The sequence below is a fragment of the Aythya ferina genome (assembly GCF_964211825.1).
Source record: "Aythya ferina genome assembly, chromosome: Z".
NCBI classification, from domain to species: domain Eukaryota; kingdom Metazoa; phylum Chordata; class Aves; order Anseriformes; family Anatidae; genus Aythya; species Aythya ferina.
The window spans coordinates 24,257,777-24,281,686 of NC_140299.1; the positions used below are offsets into that span (position 1 = coordinate 24,257,777).

Consider the following 23,910-nt stretch of genomic DNA (forward strand, 5'->3'; position numbering starts at 1 on the left):
AAAGACATTGATTGCAACAATGAAAATATTCAACACATACAGGAGTAAAATACTAGCTCTTCCACTAAAGGCACCACAGATCCCTGTATTTTGTCTATTTAACTCTTACCCTCATATGCTAGTGTTTCCATCAGCAACCTCAAAGCAAAGATAACATACTGTGGATAGCATAACTCTGTTTCGTTCTCACTGGCGGGCTATCACACAGAAAATATTTAAACGCTATGTTCTGCCTGCTTTTTCCCCAGCATGGGCATTCATTTGGGTTTCTCTCCTAAAGCCAACTAGCAATTTCTTAATGAAACTATACAGAATTCTGATATCTTCAAGGCATACGTTTTGCTCATTTCAAACAGGATGTAAAGTTATCAGGGATGTACAGATGGCTAAATCAACAGTACAATTCATTTTTATTTCCCTAGCAGAAAGGGTCAAAAATAATCTAAGTTGCTGAGTGACGTGCAACATTTCACAGGATGACTTCTCAGCTATAGAACATTTTCAATACAGGATTTGTAATCGATAATTTTTACTTTTTTAAGCAAAATATCATTAGTCCATTGTTTAAATAATTTGCAGTTACTTTATGCTGGAAAAACTAGCACGATGTTTTTCTTTATTTTTGCTTTAAATTCCCTATCTGAATGAATAATCTGCCTAGTTAAGCAAAAGACTTCAGACACTCTATCAGCGTTCCTGTTTTCCTTCAGTCTTCTCATCTGTTTTATCTGTCAGTTATTACTCCTGCATTACTGTTATTCTTTCCTCTTCAAAGGTCATGAAGTGTTGATATAATGAATAGAACGAATGAAAATTTTAATATTCTGAAACACTAAGAAGAGTTTATTACTTACTCAAATTCCATGGCATAATATTTGAAGAAGCCTATTAGCAGATCTCCAAGGCTTGATTCATTTTTTGAGAGGTAGGGAGGAATGGTACATGGAACTTGATGAATGACATGCAGCTGCATAGCAGGATCAAATAATTCCTGACAAAATAAAATTAGAGAGTAGGTATACACACACATACTGCTTTAATTTAGGAATAGATTTTTTTCACAAAGTTACTCTGACTGAGCTCAGGTAGAACCATCTTGCACAGGAGCATCTCTGAAAGCACCCTTGCCTTCTGTTTGCTAAGTAGTTTTAACACAGGAGAATCTTTGAACTGAACTTTTGTTTACACGCTAGTAAAACAACATGAGTAGAAGCTGAGTTAGGTAGGCTGCACTGAGCTGGCTGCACCGGAACTGACATAGGACAGGGGAAATAAACAGTAATCACCAAGTCACCAAAACTGCAGCATAGAAACAATCCAAAAGGAAGGCCTGACTAATTTTCCCCATAGCATAAATTTGCATGTCAAACCTACTAGCTCTAATGTGAGCCTGCATTCTGCCACATAACGAGTTCAAAGACTCCAGTAGCATTTTCTCTATCCAACTTATCTGAAAGAATAACAAGAGACTCACACAAAACACTTGAATACACAGAATGCAGCATTTAAGCTGAAGTTATGCTCTTCTATCAAAAAATGATGTTTACATTAAGGAACGTAATTATTGCCATCTTAAAAGTTCCTACACGAGACTAAATTAAGATGGCTTTCGATTTGTTATAGTATTGAAATATTCAGCGTATGCCTTAAGTTCTTCTGAGAGATAGGAGTACATGGAGAACATACCTTGTATTGCTAGCTAAAGAAACAGCTTTCAAAACCTGGTAGTATGATGATACTACATTATATAGTGATGTCATGCATTTTAAGGAAAATGAACACAAGATAAACAAGAGCAAGTTTAACATTCACGTAGGAAGATACACCTAAAAATGCAGTGATCTGTTAAGTTATTACTGTATTTTTTCCTGCACCCTCTTTGTTATTTTGAAGAGTAATATGCATGACTCTCAAACTTTATGTACTGGAAGCACTATGCACTATTTACTTGTTCACAGCAGGCAATGTCTCATCTGAGGAGGGCAATGTTTTGTCTGGGGAAAGTATGGTTAGTGATCAAACCAATAGGACTGGAAAGTCTGAGACTCCTGTCCTCTTTGCCAATTCTAGCAGGGCCTCCTGGAACCTTCTGTGAAAAAAAGGCCATTTTTACAGCTGTGAAAAAAATGAGGTAGTCTTCTCAAAAAATATGATTTTGCATATATAGTTGTTATAGTTACAGGAGTTCAAAATGCAACAGCAAACAATCCAACAGAACACACCAAAAATATGTATTCAGACATAAAAAGCAAACATGCAGCATACATATAAAAATCTACAGGGGGAACAGAAGATGTTCATAGGTTATACAGCATATACAATTTTGACCCTGAAGTTAATCAAGCTTGTACTGGAGTGAAAGTCACTCCCTGCAAAAATCCACAAGAAGTTGTAGAAGAGTCACAAAAAATTATTTTAGTATCCGTAGTTTAACAGCTCACGAGGAAAAGGGGATAAAGGAAAAAGAGTAATGAGAACAAGGGCTATTGGCCTCTAACAATATAAAACAAATACAATGAAATTACTGTAACAGACATCTACTAACACTAGTAAGTGAATGTTTGGAGGTAGCAGACATTTTTTGAAAATGAACACAAGATTTCTTTTACATTCAAATGCCTGAGAACTTCTCTACTACAAGAAGAATCTGTAAGTACAATGAACTTGGCATTCTGAGAAGAAAAGCTACATTATGGGACATTATTTTTCAGAATAAGCTATTTTCTTTAGCATTAGCTTAGAGGATGTTGCTTTTTCTTAGCAAGATTGACATTAAGTATATTTTACTTGCATTTTTATATATGACTTAGTTTGCACTGATGTTTGCACACCATTTGAATAATGAAAAAATTATTCATGTGGTAACAGCTATACCAACAGCAAAAGTCAATATATCAAATATTATTGTAATAAAACATAAGGCTAAAGATTAGAAGTACATGTATGCCTCTGTGTGCACGCATGCATCCAGAAAAGAAGAATAAAGCTATTTCATGTAGCATTTTATCCAAGTAAATTTTTTCAGTAAAGTTTGCTCACAATTAATGGAAAATTAAATTACTACACTTTGCAGCATTTCAAAGGCTGATGTTGATACAAGCATACTCCAAATGAAAGAATTTTTCAGGATATTCAATTCAATGTTTCCTCAAGGAATTTAGAGCTGACCAAAACTCATGTAAGCACCAGTGTTGTAAACTTGAAAGGCTGCTTCGTTGAAGCGTACAACATTTCAAAGATTCCTACCCAGAGCAGAAAAGATAGAATTCCTAAACTTAAATTGATTGCTCTTTTCTAAATCCTCATCTAGCAACTAGGATTAAAACTGTACTCCAGAAAGCTAAAATTACAATGTTTAAAAAAATAAATCTGTTCAAAATTAAGTTTAATTTCATGATAACTACAATTCTAAGTTTCACTGTGAATATTAAGTACATTCGCTTTACATAGGTTAAGTGAATCAAAGCTCTTCTTACTCAGAGTGTCTGCCTTCAAAAAAATCCATACTATACTACGTAAGTGTTCTAGTAAAAATTAAAGTTACAGTCTACAGCAGTCAGTCGTTACAAGAAAATCATAGTTTTAAAGATGTATGCAGTTATAAGTAATTCTCGTCTATCCTCTTGCTTTAGTAGTTATACCAATCCATGGAAATGAATTTCTGGAAAGCATTACTGAAACTACTTTTTAGGAAGAAAATATTTTTTGCATTAACTTGAATTACCTAAAGCAAAATGTTACTTACACGTTTAAGTACACTGTAAATCAAATTAGTCAACTATTTTATTTATTTTTATTTTTCAACATTGCAGGTTGCTGATCACAACACATAGAAGAGAAAAATGTATTTAATCTTTCTAAAATACTGCATGTTTGTTATGGAGGGAACTTATTACCGGATTTTTACAGATAAAACCACATTATTATTATTTAAAATTAAGAAAGGGCATGGCGAAGATTTCATGGCAATTTCATGGCACCTATTGTAGACCAGGGGTGGTGGTATTTTTCTTGCTACCAAAGGGACTTGGAGAATAACTAAATTAACAGTATAAAGTATAAATTATAGATACTACACATAATGGGGGTTGTTAATAAAACAAATACAAGTCATCCTTCAAACTAGCTTGGCTTCCAGTAGGCCTTCCCTGTATTTTTTCCTCTTCTTAACTTGTTCTAGGAAGCAAGAAATTCAGCTTCTTTTAAAATTAGTCCTTCATTTGTCTGCCGTATCTTTGCCTCATGACATGTTAAGAAATGGAAAAAAAATTCAGGATCTGATTGAGAAATAAATAACCAATCTCCATTATTTCAAAATATTCAAGGAAAAAGAGATTCCAAATCCTTTTTTTTTTTTTTTTGCTAGATCTTTAGTTAGATTGGCTGCTTACTCAATGAAACACCAGCATTCAGCAACATGCTTCATATTGCATAGCTTGATAACGCATACACGTATTCATGTTTCTACCTTACACACTAGAAAGGGACAGAAGTATGTATCCCAAAAAAAAAACCACCCTAAAAATCAAGATATTCAAATGAAAAATAAGCTTAATTCCAACTGTCCAACATTCTTCCTTCAAAAAAAAAATTAGTGGTAAATTTACATCAGCATAGCATATTGCCATTGTTGGTAGGTGTCTATATTCAAGCACATAAAATACCATTCCCTAGTCTTAGGAATGATCATTTAACTCAAGTTTACACTTCAAGAAAGTGCAGCTCAAAGGGGAGAAGCAAATGTTATCTGTCCAAAGTCTGTCTTTCATGCATGAAACAGTTATAGTAAGCACCATCCTGTACTCTACCCCATCCTTTTGGGAGTGATCTTGCTGCTTGTCAAACTGATGCAGCAGAAACAAGTGTGTGCTCACAACCCAGAGCACCTGCAAAAACCCACCTCCTTCTTGATTTAAGCTGATATGCCAGACTGCTCTGGAGCACTGGGGACTCACAGGCACATTGCCTTCTGACACTCAGTTACAGCAGTGTTTACCCCTAGCAAACATGCAGCCAAAGGACCAGAAGTAGTAACTAAGTAAGCCATCAGAGGTTTTACAGAGATCATCTGTGAAAATCTTAACTCAGAGGTGAGTTTTGCATGAGCTTCAGAAAGGAACAATGCTTTTTGTGGGCTACTGTCACCTATCCCATCTGGCTGGGCAGCCAGGAAGCTCTAGAATTCAACTCCATGCCTGATATGCTCCAGCACTCCCTCTGAGTGTTGCAAAGCAACAGCTTGGTGCCAGCTGGAGACTACCCCATGGCAACAGAATGCACAGGTGGGCAGATCTGGTGTCTCTCCGGGACTTCTCACCCTTCACATCTATGATAGTGATGCACTGAGTCACAGAATTTGCCTTTTGTTTCTTGTTCAATCTAAGTGTGTCTATTTCACATGGCACCTATAATCTACAGCAGTTTCCTTCAAAGCGCAGAAGTATTTTCAGGCTGCAGAAAGAGCTGCAAGTGTGATTTTCAAAGAAAAACAGATTGTAAGTAGGGTGGTTTCTTTCAGAAGGACAGAAATGGTATTTCTGTGTTAGAATGGAGACACAGGTTTGATCAGCTACAACCACAAGAAAAACATACGGTTTCTTAGGAAACTGGGATTTACCCATGCTTTATAATTATTACTGCAACAACAAGACCAAAATCATTTTGGTGTACTTCTCATTTTAAAATTCTTCACAATATCAGTTTTCAAAAGTTGTAGCTTCTCAACACATTTTACATACTTCGTTCTATTACCAATGGAGAGAGTAGATAAAAGTGTATTTGCAAATTTCTAGCATCGCTTTTTTAACTTAATCCACAGCTCTGATTTATTTTTACAATACCTATGTACAAAATATTGTTAATTTATTACTTATTCTACAGCATTCAGTTCATTCTCCAGAGGCAAAATAACTAACAAAAAATTATGCTGAAACAGCATAAAAACACTATTCTTACAGCAGTGGTCTTGAAACACAGCAATCTCCAAGTGATTTACCACTTTTACAGATGAAATCTTCTTTTTAGTGCAAACTTGGATTTTTCAAACTTATGGTATAGTATATACTTTCGCCTTAATCACTTAAACCATTAATGTTTGTAAAGTACTGTAAAGGCATTTATGCAGTTCAAACTACAAATATAAATATTTGAATTATTATTACAGAGTAAATGTTACTATTCTTGCAGTTGTTTTCTTTAAATTACATGCCACACAAACTTAAAATACTACAGCACATAACATTTATGCAAATAAAATTACTAAATTTAGTTATTAAATGAAACAAACCAACAGATAAAGCTAAATGTACAAGAAATGAAAAGCAGCTTCAAATAGTTTTTAGTACTTCTTTCAACAGTGAAGAGATTAAAAGGTATAAGGTTATGAAATAGGAATAAAACTGCAGTTTACTATAGCTCAAAGCCTTCTGCATCTTGATTACCCTAATTATCCAATATGGTTGACTCCTATTTTCTCCCTGATGTACAGTGTCATCAAATATTCCCATTTGAGAATTATAGGAAATATATGCAAAAAAAGAGTGGATTTCAGACACTACCTCAGCACAGTTATCAACTACAATAAAAAAAAACAAAAACACCTAGTTGGGGATACCAAGCCATAATAACTATGAATAAAGAAAAGTGTAAAATGTGACATGTGAGAGGAAATGTAAGGAGGAAGGAATAAGGAATTTGTTTGAATTATAGCACAGGACTATTCAGCAACAGTTCTTTTGTTCTCAAACACGTGTTTAAGAGAGTAGCTGTTATTTCTAGGTAGTCTTTTTTAGATGAAAGCTCACTAATTACAGTTCTAATTCTGCAGTGCATCAAAGCATACAAATTCACCAAGTTCTCTGGAAAACTGCGGAGTATGATCTGAACATAGTAACAATGTCCCCAAAAGGTGTTTTCTTGTTTGAGCTTCAGTCCAATATTGTGAGGTTTCGAAAGCCTCCTAGTAAACGTTTACTCTGAAACCTAAAATAGCAGGCAACTCATCAGCTATTAGAAGGCATGGAAATCTGAAATACCACCACTGGATTTCTTATAAATTCCCAAAAAACACCACTACTTAACTTATAAAGAAATAACAATCAGAAAGTTACAGATTACAGAGGGATGTTTTCAGCCCAGCATAAATAGGATCGGGTCAGCAGTTGTCATTTTCTCACTGTGTGAAACCTTTTCATGTAAAGCAAACTGTTTTCATTAAAGAAACGATCAAAAGCAGCATATAACTTTTTTCACACTTATTTAATGTATTGATGACTACGCTTACAGACCGTTTAACTTAACCCATTACAGATACTTAAAAATTCATATATTTTAGATAAGCAGTTTACTACATATGTATACTTGCTATATATGTATATGAAATTCATAAGAAACACTTACTGGGTAATTTTTTTGGAGGGATGGAAGGATGGGTTCAGGTAGAGCTATAAAAAAAAAAGTTCAAAGTTGCTGTGATTCATGTAATTCACAAGAAACAATATCATATCAATTACCCCAAAGGGTTGGACTGAAATTCCATCATTTAGAAAGATCTACTATGAACTTCATTTTCATACATTTCGTAAAGTAGAAGTTACTCTACAAATATTTCTATTACTACAATTTGTATGTAGTAGTACAGGGAGTTAATTCAACTAAGGGAAGCTCTTACTGTGATACTTCTATCTGTAGAAGACAGAAAAGATTCTACAACAGCTGGGTACTACTTGATTTTTAAAATTCACATTCATTCATGTTTATAAGAAACTCACTGAGATTCCCTAAAAAGCATATCATAGCTTCACTTCCTGCCTACCTACATCTAATAGGATTCTGTTGCAGCATAGAACTGCATACATACACATTCTTCAGCAGCTAAGTATTATCTATCACTCCAAAAAGTCTCCAAAAATGACTTAAAGATAAAACACCCACCATGCTTAGTAGCCATTCATAGCAAAATCCACGTTAAATACATAAACACATTTTAATGCTGTTACCTGGTCTACTAAATGGCAAACAGGATATGAAAGTCATACAGACAATAATGACACTAATGAACACAAAATAAACAATTTTAACTTTTATGAAAGTCGTGAACCAGGAAAACATATATCGCATGATAAAAATAAAAGGGAAAAAAATTATCTCACAGGTCTGATGGTGCTACAGACAGAAAAAGCACCCATATCCCACTCAAGTCTTAGAGCACCTACAGAACTGCTGGAACACTCCTTGCACTAAAGCTTTAACATCACTTCATCAGAATATCTTTTTAGACAGTTGGTCTACATCATTCACTAGGGAAAATGAAAATTAAGTTCACCATACAGGACTTTGACTTGGGACCTAATTCAACCTTCAAACAAGGTCTCAAAGAGAATGAGATGTTAAAGAATCTTTCTTCCATAGGAACTAAGAAATAGAATAGTAGAATTCTCAGAACATGCTTTGGATATCTTCAAAGAGTATAATATATTAACTAGCAGGATTGCTAAGAATACGATCAGCTACTTTAATAATCATTTAACTTTGTTTGTGGGTGTTCAGAATTATGAAAGAGCATCTTATAAGACATTGGATATTTTCTAATTCATTGCTACAATGAAAGAAAAGGTAATGAGATCTGGACAATATGAGTAATCAAGCTGTATCATCTGGCTCTGCATAATATACTAAGAGGATGGAATTATGGGGAAGAGTTAACCACCTACCACTAGCATTTGCCACGTGAGTTTTTCTTTTCCTGCTTTACAAGACTGTTGGGCCTGTTACACGGAGGAAAGTTCACGCACAAGACATCGATGTAGCTACAAAATAAACTCAAGCCATGGCCACAAATCTTCTGCATGAGCATGAGAACATGGAAATGGATTAAGAAGTAAAAGAAAGTGATTTGCCTGGAGAAGATGGGGACACTATTTATTGCTAAATAAAGTTCTTATTGTTGTTTATTTCCTTGACCAGTACCATCAACAAAAACCTTATTAGAAAACTGTATGGCTGACACACAGGCTGCTTTCCATAGTATCACATGCATGTAGCAAAAGTGGAAAAAAAAATAACCATGTTTAGATGACACTTCCCCAACCTTTTCTAAGCAGAAAAGACTGATGAAGCATAGGTAAAAAGGCTCCCCTTTGGTCTGTACTGTTACTGCTGATACTTCCTAGGCAGCTGACTGATCACACGCAGATTTGAATGAAAAGAATTATTCAAACTTTTTTTTCTTCCCCAGAGAGCTGTGGCAGCTGCCACAAATGACTATAGCAAATGCCCTCATGCTTGCAGAATTGTTAACATTATGGCAAGCCTACACATTTACACTTGCTTGTAACACCTACTCTCTTCCTTTGTGCATTACTTTGATCCAGTAATGGGCTATTCATGACTGCACACAGCACACAATACAAGAAATCCCTCACTCCCCATCAGTCCCCAGAGTTTCTGCAATACACTGAAAATAAATTTGGAGAATAAATTTCAAAATTAAAAGCCCAGTTTCTACTCAAATTGTAATATCAACTATTAAGTGCTTATCAAGTCATCAACAAGATGTTTGCTAATTGCTAGACCATGTAAAGATACTTTTCACTTCTGCTTCACCTTTGCATAGCAACGTTTGCATCCCAGAGTAGCTCCCAACATTTTAAATTCTGTATCTAATAATTTCTTTGGCCTTTTTAAGTTGACTATCATCTCACCTCCTCTAAATCAACCACTAGCTTTTTTTTGTTTGTTTCTGTTAAGGATCTATATAGAAGTATTCAGTTGCTAATACTATGGTTTCAGAGCTGTGACAACACTTTTTCTTTCCACATAAACAAAAGAATCTATGGAATTCCACCACATCAGATGTGAAGAAAACGTCACAGAGAAAACAACACGGTCACAAGACAGACTTGCTTATGTCCCTGGGATTGGTACGTTAATAATATGCACATGGTACAGGCTTCGAAGAGTTCAAAAGTCAGCCAGCCAACTGGATGGCAAACACACAAAACACCCTCCTAGGTCCTCTACTACAGATACTGTTCATTGAAAGAAAGCCACCAGCTTGAGTCAACTATCATAAAAAAAACCTTCCACCCCAGCAAAGAGTGGGTGTAGTGTCATCTTGAAACTAATAAATAGTTGGCTACCCACTCTACAGGGAGTATTTTCATTCCAGGCCAAACAAGCTGTCAGAGGAACTAGGCATTGCATCTTTCCATCTCATTTAAAACAAACAAACAAACAAAAAACAAAGAAAACACAACCACCACCACCACAAAAACCTACACAAACGGATAAAGAAAATTCTAAATAAAATGAGAGCATATGCAATTCGTCCACAGATATTATCATAAAATGTTAAAAGTCAGTTCTTACTAAAGTATTAGGAAAAGAACAATCAGGACATTACAAAAATAATAAGAAAAAAGATGTAGAACTGACATAAGCAACAAGATACAGAGGCTACTCGTGAACTAACATGAATTAAGAAAAAAGAAAATAGGTCTAGGGGCATACTGCTACATCAGATGTGCTCTTCAGGGGTTTCTTGCCTTCCTTTCTGAAATCACTCATCTCCCAAATAAGCAATCAAGAAACTCATACTGAGCTAAGTGATTTCATGCATGTCTCCTTAAGTCTCAAACAAGAATTGAAAACTGCAAAATTACAAAAGTGGATTTCCTCTAATGAAAGAAAGTGATGAGGGATAAGCTCATTTCTATCTATTCCTCAGGAATATTTCTGGGCTGAATGACTTTGTTGAATTCTCAGCAGGGATCCTTGGCCTTCCTGCTCCATACAGGCGTTCAATGTTTCCATATGTTGAAGTCACAAGAAAAGATATTGCCCCTAGCAGTCCAATATCCTAACTCCTAGTGGTCTTCAACATCAATCACCTCATATAAGTCAGTAATCAGAAGAAAATCTAACTACATGGTAGTGCACTCTTGTATATACACATCCTCCTCACATTCAGTTCTTCACTCGTCAGAACATGTAAAAATGATCCCACAGTATTCTTCCCTTCGAATTTTCTTGTCAAATTCCCAAGTTCCCAAATTAAAAAAAAAAAAGTTATTTTCATGCTTAAGCCTTTTTAACACAGGCACATTTTTTGTTAGCTGGAGCTTGAGTTTATTTTATAGTTACACAGTGTTCTGCAAGTACATCGACTTTTTCTTTTTTCTTTGGAAGCTGGTAATTGCCTCCTAGGAAGAGGTCCACTTTTTATATAAAAAAGCATCACTAAGGAAATGAGTAAAAAACACATAGCTTTCAGATTTTTTTTTTTGTGTGTGGAAGATCATTTCTAGCAGTGTTTCATTTTATTAAAGAAGAAAACTATTCAAATGTAAACTCAAAAAAGGACAGTGTTAACATGCAAAAACATACTTACTCTGTAAATAGTGCAAAACCATCAACACCAGACTGTAGCTGCTTAAAGTACCACGACTGGCATCATTTATGTCATGAAAACTCGCCCACTTCTTAACAACCAGTACTAATGGACGAACTCTTTTCTCAACTGTAAATAAAATAAATACTTCTCAAAAAAGGGCATGTTTAGACAGAAATAAATCAGTTTTTGTTCCTTCATCAACATGATACTCTTCTTGTATTCTAAGGTTACTTTTTGCAAACTGTCACAGGATTTACTTAATTATTCTACAACTACTATCTATTTCATAGAAGTCACAAAAAACATTTGTATTTGAAAAACAGACGTTCAAGTACTCAGATCCATAGATACCCAGCATAACCCCTGTAATTGCCAAAACTAGGCACATCTGTCAATGTAGCAGTGTCACATTCTACTTCCACGTTGTCCCCAGTTCATTGCACAAATTCTCTGAATTAATTTGGTGCCAGGAAAGACCAAAGCTTGTTTTTTTTTTTTTAATTTAGATTATATAAACTATGAAGGCAGGGAAATGAATTTTGACTGGAGGAGACAGAGCTCATTTTTTAAGTTTTCCTTGGAGGCCATGAAAGTGGTAATCACTTAATCACTGCATCCAAACATTAATTTTAAATTGCCTTGGCCTAAGTAGCTTTTATTCACCCCCCCCTTACACCAATTCATGCAGCATGAGAAACAAGCAAGAGAAGCTAGAAGCCTTGGCTCACTTCCAGAGCTACAACATCATTAGCATATGTAAGATTTGGTGGGAAGAGTCCTGTGACTGCTGTGCTGTCATAGACAGTCCTAGGCTCTTCAGGAAGGCCAGGCAGGGCAGCCACTGTCTGTAATGGAGAGCCTGAGCTGAATGGAGCTTGGAATTGGTGATGACATGCCTGAGAGCCTCTGGGTAGTGAAGAACAGACAAGCAAATAAAGCAGATTTATTCTGGGAGTCTACTATAGACCAGCCAGAATAACAACACCAATGAATTACTCTATGAGGAATTAAGGGATGTCTCTAGATCAGATGTACTTGTCCATATGAGTGACTTCAACTTGCCAGACATCAACTCTAAATATCACATAGTTGATACCAAGAGGCCCAAGAGATTCCTAAAACACCTTGATGATAACTTCTTGATACAGGCAAGGAATAGGAAAGGTGCCCTCCTAGGTTTGTGGCTTGTGAACATAAGAGGATATCATGGGTGAAGTGGCAATTGGCAGTCATCTTGGCCACAATGACCATGAAGCAGTTTAAAATGCTTGGTAATAGCAGGAAAACCATCAGCAAAACCTCAGCCCTGGGTATGGGGAGAGCACCGTGCTGGCTGCTTTTTATGCGTCATTGCTTAAGAGTACTGGAGCAGGCAATTTAAAAATGTTTGGAGTCAAGCAGGTGGGGCAGAAGGCCAGCTTGACTGAGCAGGCATCTTCTTCTAGAGGTTAGGTAGAAAAAGAAACACCTGGATTCTCTTGTGCCCTCCAGTGATTTGCTGAGAGGAGAAAGGAAAATCCATGGCAGAAGCTAGAAACACCAGCCTTTGAGTTGTTGACATAACCTCTAATCTATAATCATGAATGGCAAATGTTGTTTTCCTACCCATAGAATGGGTAGAAATCCCTTCCTAGGCATATGCCTTCCTGGATATATAAGGAAATTATAGTCAAATAACTTATGCAGGACAAGTTGCAGACCCTCACAGTAAAGTGAATATGGGATACTGAAATGTCTCTGTTTGAAATCTTACTCAAAATTAACTAGTAAATGTACTGATAGCTGACAGCATCCTACCCTAAAGAGGAAAGAGTTCCTGTATGTGAAAACTGAATGTCCTGGTAAAAGAAATGCACGTGACCTAGAAAAATTAGACTGAAGTCTGCTCCTTATGCATTTATCTGCCAAATAAAACTGTGATGCCAAGCAAGAAAAACATAGCTTAGGTAAGTTCTTAATACTGCTCCTTTAGAAACCTATTTTATAATCTTTTCCTGAAAAACTACCTCCTGAGGAGACACAACCGAGTATTGTTTTGGGGGTAAGTATAAAAACTGAAGCTGTATTTTTGATTTTTCCAAAGAAAGACTCTGTAAGAGCATACAACCACACACACCTACCAGTGGCTGTCAAGGAAACAAAAGGGAAGTATACAATGATGTACATGTATTTGATTCTTTTCGTCTTCCTCTCCCTCATCTATAGAAAACAGAAGCAGCCCTCATAACAGATATATGGACCTTAATATGAAGAATCTTTGTTATCTTGTGAATATTACACTATTCAATGAAAAACATACATAGCTGATATATCAGTTTAATCCATATATTTAGAGTGAGCAACAAGAAGTTAGATGAAACCTAATATAGCTAATATGGTAATTTAATATAGTACCTTAATATATTTGACTGAATTTTAGCAGTTTATCAATACCAAAACACTAATTTTAAAAAGTATAAAAAGTTTATAGAAATAAGAAAATAAATTAGACACTTACTGTATGCATAGGTTCTCAGAAGGAATGTATTTCTTATTCCCACAATATTGTTTACATTCAAGTCAAACTCCACACCGCTATCGGGAACAAGAAAAAAGAATCAAGTGTGATGGTATTCAGTTCCAAAGTATTTATCACCTACTATTACCTGTTACTATTGCCCTTTACCTACCAAGTGACAGAGGTGGAAAAACACAACTTAAAGATGATAATGTTTTAAAAGCTTCCACAAGTAGTACTTGTCTGCAAGCAGTTAAAATTATCTGCTCTGTCTGCAGTAGTTATTTGTAGACTTGAATTCCATTATTATTAAAATGCAGCAGTAATTTTTATATGATGAATAAATGTAGACAGAAACGTAGACCATAGTACAACTTAATGTATTAACTAGTAGTTGGAATTTTAACAAATCTCTCAAATAGAATTACAACACATGATTTACTACAGACAACATCTGGTATCAGGAAGAATTCTCTGAAGTATTAATTCAGCAAACCATGACAGTGAATTGAAAAGGATACAAAACTAGAAGAGGTCAAAATGTAAGAATCTCTTTTTTTTTGCTATGATGGCTAGAGATAATCAGCAGACACTTTGAAATGAAGACTCTTATTAGAAAATGGGGCATGCTTTGGGCTGGGGGAAAGGGGAAGCCACTTATGAATTTTAACTGTTTCAAAGCACGTATTTTTTAATAAGTTCCATATTGTTAACAGCAAAAAATAAGGCAAACAAACATTACCTATTTTATCAGTTCAAAAATGAAATTTTAATTGCTTATAGATATTAATTACTCTCAGTACTCAAGACGCTATGTTAAATTCATAGTTTATAAGCTGCTACAACATTTTAACTTGCAAAGAGAAGAGCCTATTATTGACAAAACAGTAGATACCGATATTTCCATTTTACATATCCAGGCCTCATTCACATAGCCTTTGTCTGTCTGAACATTCATTTGGATTTTCTTGAACTACTACTATAAGAGCATGCTATCAGTGCATATGGACTTGCAAATGTTTAGTTTGCTCAAATATTCCCTGACCTAATCAAAGTATTCCATGACCTTTCACCAAACAATACATATCTTCATTGCTCCAGTCTTTCACCTTGGCCTCTGGGACCTAAGAAACCTGAAAGCTGCTAGTAAAGACAGAGGCAAAGAAGGCGTTCAGTACCTCAGCCCTTTCACTATCCTGTGTAACCAGGTCCCCCATCTCAGTCAGCACTGAGCTCACATTTTCCCTAGTCTTTATTTTGACAAGGATGTACTTAATCATGCAATGGATGTAAAAGGCAACAACTTCTTTAAATTCCATTTGGGTTTTAGCTTTAACAGCTTAATCCCTGGATACTCAGGCAAAGTCTCTGTATCCCTCCCAGGTCATCTATCCTTACTTCCACCTTCTCTGGACTTTTGTGTCTGAGTTCTGCTAGGAGTTCCTTGTTCATCTACAAGGCCTCTTGGCACTTTTCCATGACTTCTTCTTTGTTGAAATGCACTGCTATTGAGCTTGGAAAAGATGATCCTTGAATACTAACTAATTTTGTTGGGCCCCTCTTTCTTCCAGGGCTCTATCAATAAAATAGAAATAAATGATGTCCTACTATTAATTCACATCACAGAAACTACATTAGGTGCTTCAGGCCATCAAGTAAGTACTCTGACTGTCCCTGCACTAGCTTTATACTAGCTGTATAAATTTGCAATTCAACTAAAATACAACACAAAAAACCAAAGACTTCAGTGGAATTACTCACATAGAGAGCACATATATAGAGTACTTTCATGTGTCAGTGTCCAAGAAATTGTGTGGAGCAGAGTACTTGCCTGACTTTATCCCTGAATTTCACTATTGGCACTTTTGCTCGAATTAGCTGAGGTCGTTCAATGTAGCATGCTGAAAAGGAGAAAAAAAAACAAATTAAGTTTCATGCAAGATACTTATATTAAAAAAGATTCTACGTGAAATGAAACTGATGATCTATGGCAAATAGCAGCTTATTAAATTTAACAAAAATATTCTCCAAAGGGCTGGACTGAAGTAAGTAACCTTTAGCAACTGTAGCAGCAGTGTTATCTAGGAAAGAGTGTAAAAAAGCACTAAACATCAGAGAAAAAGATTTGTGGAAATTTTATCTTCAGGAAGTATATTCAATAAATTTGAACATATGGAATGCAGTTCTACTATGCCTTTGATGAGAAGTACTTTAGTTATAATAGAAATTATTATTTTTTATTATAATTTTTACAACAGAATAATTAAGAGATCACAGAGAAGGGAGCAAGAGCATACCTATCCAAGGTGGCCAGATGCCTGCATTATGTCACGTATAGCAAGAGGCACATTTTCAGCTGCACATTTTTAATTGCATATAATTTGCTTACTGTTGAAATTATGCATCTTACTAATCAAAAATACTAACTGTATGTAACAATGTTATGTAACATAACTACCTTCACGATGCACTATTTATGCTTAAAACTTCACTTAAGCTGTTTCTTTGGCTAATAGAGTACGTAACAAGAAAAAACTTTTCCTATCAAATTAATCCTGAACACAAGGAATTGGATTTGCAGCCAAGACATTGGTTTCCACCAAAGATGTGATAAGCTTTATTTACCTTTCATGTTAATAGAAATAGGACATGCAATAAATCCATGGTCCCAGGGCTGCACCTCAGATGATTATCCTCACAGTATCAAAACACACGCTCAATGCCAAACTACCAAAACCTACTAAGCTCTGCCAGATCCAACCAGTGCCACCAAATGCATCTTTGCATTTCACTACTTGAAACTGCTGCATCAGTCATATTATCTGTGATTTTTACCAGTTCTCCACAGTATCTCAGACTATACTTACAGTTACCCATATACTACATTATACTACAGTTACCCATAATCTCAAGTAAGAAATGGCCGAAGATGACAATGGAAAAGAAAATCTTTAGTTCAAATGGCACAAACTTGGGCAAAAAGTACAGTTTTAGTAACTTCTTACACTGCAAATTCTAGGTCCATTTGTATTTGACCATAGATAACTTTAGATGATACGTTCAGGTTTGTTGAAACACTACTGTGTAGTATTCAATTATAACAAGTTTTACTTTTTTTTTGTGGGGGAGCTTTCTGAGAGTGTTTTATGCATATATGTATACATATTTGGAAAAATTGACCTGAAGTAATCCTTTACTTGGGATTCAAATGCCTTGTATGATCCTAAGCAACACACAAGGAGACACCAAAACAAAAAAGAATGCATCTTACTAACTCAGTAATTTTATAGGAGGACATACAGCTGGTATTTGAGAGGAACTCTGATCTATATTCACTGAATGTACCATGTAGTACACCTTAAACAAATGTCCCCTATTTCCAGCTGTACCTGAAGACGTCCAAACATCTCTCCTATAACATCCCAGAACACTTTTAATGCAAAGCTATAGAGCTCTGTCTTCTTTCCTTTCATTACCAAATTTAAGATAAAGATGCCCAACACATAGCCTATGGGAGACAACTGTGAGCATCTACATACATATCACAGCTATTTAACTTAACTCACTATAATCGTTCTCAAGAACCCTTCAGATATTAACTGGATTCGTTCTAGTGGCAATCCACTTCAAAACACATCCTTGTCTGCAAGTGCCTCCCAACACTTGACAGGTACTCATGTCAAATTAGTTGGCTAAGAAAAATAAAAAGCCAGTCCAATCTGTTTCCCAAGAGTCAAACAGAGCAAATAATGACAAAAGGTGCCCGATGTTTTACCCTCAGTGCCTGGCTCTGATTACACTGGTAACAGAATCTCTGCTGTACATAAACAGTAGATTGCTTCTTCCCTGGTATGGACAGACAGAATGGACAATTTTGAAATATAGGGGGAATGGACAGAGAATGAAGGGTCCTTTATTTTTTAAACAGAATGTTCTTCTTTCCATGTAAGAGTTGGAAAACAAAGACTTATGTCTATACCATCACTAAAAATGTCATATTCTCACCTATGTGTAAAATCCTTCAAGGCAATTGATATAAGTTCAAGTTCTCTCGATTCTCCTAGTTGCTATGTTCCTCACTAGAAAACAGCTAAGTGGATTCCACTCTGATACTCTCAACACTACTGCACCTTTTTGTAAAGCTTAGAGAAAGTGGGCTCTTTATTATTTATTTAGGTATAAATACCAGTCAACCCAGTATTGGTAAATTGCTGTTAAAATGAATCCTGTCTGGACTGGATAAAGCTAAAGAGAGTAGCCAACTTGTGGTGGTTCAGACTGTACTCCCTTCAATACATTGTAACTGCTGTCACCCCAGATTCACTTTTCACATTCCTAAGAGAGTGGTTTTTACATGCAGTCCTGGGGATGTTAGCCAATATTACAAAAATAGATATATGCAGGCATCTGAACAAATATATCTACAAATTACAAATCTATCATATGCCATGTACTCCACTACTCTTTGAAATTAAAGATAAATTGCTGCTTTCCTTATATTTCTGTGCTCTAGTAGAAACATAATACCTAACTTTAATACCTAACTCTGAGACCAAAATGTCATAAAGTATCAGTAAGTATCAGGAGCATTCTCTTGCTTTACTGTGCACCTTGAGTGTTCAAAAAAAAAAAAGAACAGGTCATGATTCTAGTCCATATTCCAAATGCAGAGTGAAAACACAAACTATTGCTCTTAAGATTTGAAATACGATGGCCTTGAGATCCTTGCTTACACTTGTTACCTTTCGCAAGCTCAAATTCAAATAAACTGGAGTTTAGATACATTTTCAATCCGATTCCCAAACCACTTGACTGAAACACTGACTGAAAAATCACAGTTAACTATATAAAAGATAAAAAAATGACACAAAGTTCTGAAAATGGTTCAACTAGAAGAGACGTAAGAAGTTGAAAAAGAGATAGATCTAATCAACACTCAGAGTATTTCCTAATTATCAATCAGTAATGGAATTACAGTGAAGTAGAAAAATCACATTTTTATAGCCTTCATTTTGGAACGTACAGGAACATCATAGCACAGGAAGAAAGAAGGAAGTTAGGAGAAGCACAGCTAGAAAAACTTCTTCCACATTTCTAAACTATAATGGTCTAGGAAAAGGCTTAAAAGAAAAAAAAGCTTAGAACATTATCCATTTCACAAATATTGCCTTACAAAAAATATATTCTTTCATCCCTTTAACTCCTTACAAAACCAGATCAAAACCTTAGTTTTAAGCAACATTTCCCCACCCCTTAATTTCTCTTAAAACCTGGCATATTTAGTTCGCTTTCATGTTTCGCCTATGTTTTTTTTCTGCTCCTTATTGGTTAGCAAGCAATAAGTTTAATGGCAACTCACGCAGTTGAGAGCATGATGAAGTCTTTCCTCCACCAAAATGAGAAAGAACTACTTAACTACTGTGGTCAAAGAAGGATTACATTAAGATAAGGCAGCATCACAAGTATTAGCTAGACACAACTTAACAATAATGATCAGAAGAAACTTCATACTTTCCTTGTTGTTAAACAGCACATGCAGTAAAAGACAGGGCATTGTTCAAGTGAAACTGCAGTTCTTAAAGAAGTTTTGTACAGACGGATCTTACATTTGTTTTTACACAGTACTGGCATATGTGTACTCATGCTATCCCTTTGAAGGCTGCAAAACTAGAATTCTGGCTGAAGTTGAAGCACTGGTTCAGAAGTATTACAATCTCTGTATGCTTTTTCTTTAAATATAAGTAGAGGTAGACCCCACCTTTAGTGGTTAAGTGGAACTTGACTTCTGAAGACAGTAAAGGTAAGAAATTACTTTAAAAAAAATCAGTCCTATTAAAACAAACAAAACCTTAGCCAGTCTGGAGCTGACGATGGACAGACATTTCTAAGCACATCAAGCTTGACACTACAAACCCGTAGAAGTGCCAACAGGACAACACTGAAGCATACTGCTAATATTGCCTCCCCAGAGGTAAAGAAAAAGCATATGAATCCATTAGCTTCTGAAGTCTAGCCTGGGGGAAAAAAAAAAAAAAAATCTCTCCCCAAATCCCATAAACTATTTTGCAATTGTAGATGACAGCAATTATATTTTGTCTCATTAAAATAACTGGCAAACCTCTGTTTCAGAAGCAGTAAACCTCAGCATAGTTGAGAAGTTTGTAAATGAATTAAATCTAAATGGAAAGATGCATATTGAAAAAATTTCATTTCAAATCAGGTGAATATTTTAAATGACTTTGAACTATCAGCTCTATGCAGAGAACACTCATAAAGAAACACAAGGATGGATGGCTAGATACAGGAACTCCTGCCCATAATGATGTTAAAGCTATGATGAGATGATCTAAGAGATCTACATATCACAACTGACAAAATCAGAAGGAAAAAGAATATCAGAAGTGTTTTGTCTTGCCTAACCTCCCATTGAAGAGCTGGATTAAATGAAGTTCACTGAAGGTACTCACAAGGCAAAAGGGAATTAAGAATACAGCCAAAATGCGTAATGGCAGAAAAAAAACACTTCAGGGATTGCTTCCCCATGACAGAGATGCCTTTCTGTTACTGGTACTCCCTGGCAAACAGGCTTGAATGTCTAGAACTCTCACACTGAGCACCATATATATATATTTTTTTAAGTGATAGTTTATTTAGATGCACTCTTCCCGGTCTCTAAAACTACCGCTATTTTATCACTGTGTTTCTCAGCACTGGAAATTACTTGTATCTTAAGCATACCAGATTAAGTTCTAGACTGGTTACAGAAAAAGATCAATATACAACAGCAAAAAGTCATTAAATATCAGATGCTTTTACTGAGACAGATGTGATCAGTCTCTTCTCAAGAGAGATGTTGACATGTGGGCATACACACCTGCCGGTAAAGAAATGTTGAAGTCTGCAGAGAAATTTATGGTTTGTTCCTCTTGCCATTGCAGACTGTTCAGAAGAGCAGTATATGGAACGGCATCAAAGAATGTATCACAAGCCTAAGAACTAGGGGGACACAGCCATTGATAATAAAATGACAGGATCTTTTACAATTCAAAGAACTGGACAAAATCCTCTTTGAAGTAGGAGGCTTTCACTTTTAAGTCAAGAGCTACCCCCTGAGAATTTTTCATCTGAAGGCAGTCTAAACAACAACTTATAAGAACAATGAATTGACCTGTTTCTACTGAACGTGCTAGTACTGACAACATTTAAATTCTCTTCACTAGGTACAAAAGTTAACTATTTCACTGGATCAAGGCTCAAAATAGTTTTACACAGCCTACCGCAAGTGATATCTTACTTTACAAATTCTTAACAGTACTGTCCACAGGAAGGCACTACTTCTAAAAGAATAGTAATAATTCACTAACAGGCACTTCCCAAAAACAAATCCACTCATCCTGCCTCCAACTCCTTCAGTTGTGGACCATGACTCAAAAATTATTTGAGATCCTACCCGTACTTGAAGTCTACTAGTTTGGAGGGCAATGCTTAGGTTTTTCTATCGGTACCATCATACAAGGTAAGTAATGATTTACTAAGTATTTTAAACTTTGCTCCAAACAATATTGTGATAAGATGGTAGACAACAGGCAAGTACATCAAGTAATTCTAACTGTGCATCAAAACTTCTTCCAAAATTGCCTATAGTCTTACCACCTCATTGTAGCTTGGAACTTACAAAGTTTAGTACTGAAGAGTTTTTGGACTAAGCTGAGCACATGCCTTGCTTCTGTCTTCTGATTTACCTGAAATATAATACTAAAGTTAAAGAAAGACACTGCTATCTCTCATTTAAATGTTCCTTATTCTTATACAATAAGCATGACTTTACTTTTCAAATTAAAACAACTACCAGTTCTCAAAGTAAGACACAAACATGCACACCAACACATTCCTCAGTCTACATACAAATTTAGTGTGGAAAAAGCCAGACAGAACAATTCATATCTAACATGCAAAGTAACTATCAGACATCCACAAACTATAGAACTTGACGGAGAACTAGCCCTACTTATACAAAAATGTAGTAATTCCTTTCCTGCCTCCTATTTGATGTTCTAGTTATTTTAAAATTATGTTCTAAGTTTTTTTGTTCCATCAATACTCTCAATTCCATCAATTCTCTCAAAAACTCTCTTACAAAGATACTTAAATATTTTGCAGATCAAATTTCTTTTTACGCCTGCTCACTAAAATCAGTGTCTAAGAGTCTAAATAATAAAATAAAGTTGTTCCTGCATCTAAAATGAGTTAGAGTTCTTTAAACAACTTTCTTCATGATCTTGGCAACCTCCTTGTGTTTTGTTATGCTTTGTCCATTTGTGAAATGACAAGACAATACTTATTTTTGGAATGTTCTTTTGGGTAAAAGGGTTTACAGGGTTAACTCACTAACTGCAATGTTATGGGAGCCATAATCCATAGCTATCACCAGCGCAGAAATATGTTATTAAATCAGAAGAACTTGATTCTTTATCCTCATTTTAGAAGTTTCCTTTATAAAAGCACATACATTTTAAAAAGTTATTGAATATGAAGTGGTTAAGTTATTAGAGAGTACACCTAACAAAAAGTCTTTGTTCCAGTTATAAATATATTAGAATTAGAATCATAGAATGCTTTGGATTTGAAGAGACCTTACAGATCACCCAGTTCCAACCCCTTGCCATGGGCAGGGACACCTCCCACCAGACCAGGTCGCCCAAAGCCCCATCCAGCCTGGCCTTGAGCACTTCCAGAGATGGGGCATCCACAGCTTCTCTGGGGCACCTGTGCCACGGCCTCACCACCCTCTGAGTAAAGAATTTCTTCCTTATATCTAATCTAAACCTACCCTCTTTTAGTTTAAAGCCATTTTCCGTTGTCCTATCCCTGCACTCCAAGAGGACCTCCCCAGCTTTCCTGCAGGTCCCCTTTAGGCACAGGAAGGCCACTGTAAGGTCTCCCCAGAGCCTTCTCTTCTCCAGGCTGAACAGCCTCAACTCCCTCAGCCTGTCCTCATAGGCTCATAGGCTCCAGTCCCTATTATCAGTATAGTGGCCCTCCTCTGGGCTCTTTCTAGTAAGTCCATGTCCTTGTTATGCTGGGAGCCCTAAAGCTGAATGCAGCACTCCAGGTGGGGTCTCACAAGAGCAGAGTAGAATTACTTACTGGTTCATCTTTAACCACCAAGCATAAGTCACCATCACTGCTACGAGTTCCAAATCCATTCAGTGATGACCCAACCAAAAAGAGTCTGCTCTCTGTAACAAGAGAACCACAGATTAAAACCTGATGTGACATGTCAAAGTTTAGAGGAAAGAACTGTGAATATCAACAGTGCTGAGACAAATAATAAGTAATCAAAACATACGTGGAAAAATTCGCTGGATCTCCCTCTGGATTCCTATTCTGCAGAGCTCTTTTTTGTTCAAATCACAGGTCTGTTGCTGACATACTTGAAATAACTCCAAAACCTGTTGACTTAACTTGACACACATTCAAAAAGTAAAGATAAAGGAAGTGAACATTCTTTACTGTTGCCATTATAAGAAACAGAAAACTGAATTTGAATAAAAAGCCCAGCATTGTTTCACGTTATCTGTTCTGTAGTGTGGAGTTTTAGTTTTCTTGAATTCATCCTGAACACTTCCCCAGAAGAAATTTCTGTGAATTTTTTACATTTAAATTTGTTCCATCTGTTTTAAAATGTCTACCCACAAGAAATAATTGTTGTCCCAACAGTATCTGCAACCTTTTCTGCAAATAAGTAGTAGAAGACTGGAAATATGTTCTGCTGACTATAATGTCAACTGTTTTCCTACCAGTAACTGGGACAACAGTGAACACTAAAACTGACTTATGTTTTCTTCATTTTTTTACCCAATGTAAACCATTAAAGAAGTGATTAGACAGACATTTACTGATTCTCTTTAACAGCACCACTGGCATATACTATGATCAGACATACATACTAAAATCTTCTGTCACGTTGGGCAGATAAAATATTAAGACTGATTAGCCACAAGCTTTTTTTTTTCTTCAT

At 35.8% G+C, this 23,910-nt stretch overlaps 1 protein-coding gene across 5 annotated transcripts in view; it reads right to left on the reverse strand.

The window, feature by feature from the left end:
* Positions 1 to 23,910, reverse strand: part of TENT2 (terminal nucleotidyltransferase 2) — a 41,027-nt gene that overhangs the window by 11,339 nt on the left and 5,778 nt on the right. For all 5 annotated transcript variants that reach the window (XM_084503230.1, XM_084503232.1, XM_084503231.1 and 2 more), the window contains 8 exons: positions 23,239 to 23,353; positions 23,037 to 23,128; positions 21,565 to 21,631; positions 15,721 to 15,790; positions 13,890 to 13,966; positions 11,390 to 11,518; positions 7,399 to 7,442; positions 855 to 991 (listed from right to left, as the gene is read on the reverse strand). In XM_084503230.1, the coding sequence (XP_084359356.1) occupies positions 855 to 991; positions 7,399 to 7,442; positions 11,390 to 11,518; positions 13,890 to 13,966; positions 15,721 to 15,790; positions 21,565 to 21,631; positions 23,037 to 23,128; positions 23,239 to 23,353 (731 nt within the window). The remainder of the gene's footprint in view (positions 1 to 854; positions 992 to 7,398; positions 7,443 to 11,389; positions 11,519 to 13,889; positions 13,967 to 15,720; positions 15,791 to 21,564; positions 21,632 to 23,036; positions 23,129 to 23,238; positions 23,354 to 23,910) is intronic.